Source organism: Empidonax traillii, unplaced genomic scaffold (genome assembly GCF_003031625.1).
Source record: "Empidonax traillii isolate 1590-97213 ecotype Southwest subspecies unplaced genomic scaffold, ASM303162v1 scaffold2097:size38833, whole genome shotgun sequence".
NCBI lineage: Eukaryota > Metazoa > Chordata > Aves > Passeriformes > Tyrannidae > Empidonax > Empidonax traillii.
Window position 1 is genome coordinate 1 of NW_020957290.1, and position 2,120 is coordinate 2,120.

Sequence of the window (2,120 nt, forward strand, 5' to 3'; positions counted from 1 at the left end):
TGGAGGTGCTGGCTGTGCTAGTGGCTGGTGTGGGCACTGCTGGTGTGGGTGTGATGAGGATGGTGGTTGTTCCTTCCGTCTGAGGGGGAGAGGTCCTGGTGGTGGTCACAACAACTGTTGTTCCTTCCTTTGTTGGGCGTGTGGTAGTGGGGACAGCCGTGGTGCCAGCGGTGCTTCCTATTTTTGCTTCAGGAGTTGTGGAAATGGTAGAGGCCGAAGTTGGAGCCTGTGTTCCTGCAGTGGAGGTTTCAACTGGAGCAGTTTTGGCTGAAGGTGTTGCAGTGCTTCCCTCTGTTGTCCTGGAGGTGCTGGCGGTGCTGGTAGCTGGTGTGGGCACTGATGGTGTGGGTGTGATGATGACTGTGGTGCCTTCAGTCTGAGGGGGAGAGGTCCGGGTGGTGGTCACGACGACTGTTGTTCCTTCCTTTGTTGGGCGTGTGGTAGTGGGGACAGCCGTGGTGCCAGCGGTGCTTCCTATTTTTGCTTCGGATGTTGTGGAAATGGTAGAGGCCGAAGTTGGAGCCTGTGTTCCTGCAGTGGAGGTTTCAACTGGAGCAGTTTTGGCTGAAGGTGTTGCAGTGCTTCCCTCTGTTGTCCTGGAGGTGCTGGCGGTGCTGGTAGCTGGTGTGGGCACTGATGGTGTGGGAGTGATGATGACAGTGGTGCCTTCAGTCTGAGGGGGAGAGGTCCTGGTGGTAGTTGCGATGGCTGTTGTTCCTTCCTTTGTTGGGCGTGTGGTAGTGGGGATAGCCGTGGTGCCAGCGGTGCTTCCTATTTTTGCTTCAGGAGTTGTGGAAGCAGTAGTGGCAGAAGTTGGAGCCTGTGTTCCTGCAGTGGAGGTTTCACCTGGAACAGTTTTGGCTGAAGGTGTTGTGGGACTTCCCTCTGTTGTCCTGGAGGTGCTGGCGGTGCTGGTGGCTGGTGTGGGCACTGCTGGTGTGGGTGTGATGAGGATGGTGGTTGTTCCTTCCGTCTGAGGGGGAGAGGTCCGGGTGGTGGTCACGACGACTGTTGTTCCTTCCTTTGTTGGGCGTGTGGTAGTGGGGACAGCCGTGGTGCCAGCAGTGCTTCCTATTTTTGCTTCAGGAGTTGTGGAAATGGTAGAGGCCGAAGTTGGAGCCTGTGTTCCTGCAGTGGAGGTTTCAACTGGAACAGTTTTGGCTGAAGGTGTTGTGGTGGTTCCTGCTGTGGTCCTGGATGTGCTGGCCATGCTGGTGGCTGGAGTAGGCACTGCTGGTGTGGGTGTGATGATGACTGTGGTGCCTTCAGTCTGAGGGGGAGAGGTCCGGGTGGTGGTCACGACGACTGTTGTTCCTTCCTTTGTTGGGCGTGTGGTAGTGGGGACAGCCGTGGTGCCAGCGGTGCTTCCTATTTTTGCTTCAGGAGTTGTGGAAGCAGTAGTGGCAGAAGTTGGAGCCTGTGTTCCTGCAGTGGAGGTTTCAACTGGAACAGTTTTGGCTGAAGGTGTTGCAGTGCTTCCTTCTGTTGTCCTGAATGTGCTGGCAGTGCTAGTGGCTGGTGTGGGCACTGTTGGTGTGGGTGTGATGATGACTGTGGTGCCTTCAGTCTGAGGGGGAGAGGTCCGGGTGGTGGTCACGATGACTGTTGTTCCTTCCTTTGTTGGGCGTGTGGTAGTGGGGACAGCCGTGGTGCCAGCGGTGCTTCCTATTTTTGCTTCAGGAGTTGTGGAAGCAGTAGTGGCAGAAGTTGGAGGTTGTGTTCCTGCAGTGGAGGTTTCACCTGGAACAGTTTTGGCTGAAGGTGTTGCAGTGCTTCCCTCTGTTGTCCTGGAGGTGCTGGCGGTGCTGGTGGCTGGTGTGGGCACTGCTGGTGTGGGTGTGATGAGGATGGTTGTGCCTTCAGTTTGCTGGGCACTGGTCCTCAGTGTACCTGTTGTGGTTTCAGTGGTTGTCATTTCTTTTTGGGGAAGGGATGAGACAGTACTTGTTAATGGTGCAGTTTGGGTTGCTACTGTGGTGGTTTCTGGAGAGTAGTATGTGGTGGAGGCCCTTACTGTGGTCCCTGGAATTGCTGATGTTGTCTGGCAATGTTTACGGTCACAGCACAGCACTGAGACCTCATAGTCAAAGCACATCGGATACTTGACAGTCTGATCCTTA

The 2,120-nt window shown here is 55.4% G+C and overlaps 1 protein-coding gene across 1 annotated transcript in view; it reads right to left on the reverse strand.

Moving 5' to 3' along the window:
* Positions 1 to 37: 37 nt before the first annotated feature.
* The window catches only part of LOC114071555 (mucin-2-like), a gene marked incomplete at both ends in the record, with an annotated part of 30,708 nt that continues 28,625 nt past the window's right edge, over positions 38 to 2,120 (reverse strand). Inside the window, one exon of the mRNA XM_027909402.1 lies at positions 38 to 1,917. Within this exon, the coding sequence (XP_027765203.1) occupies positions 38 to 1,917 (1,880 nt within the window). The remainder of the gene's footprint in view (positions 1,918 to 2,120) is intronic.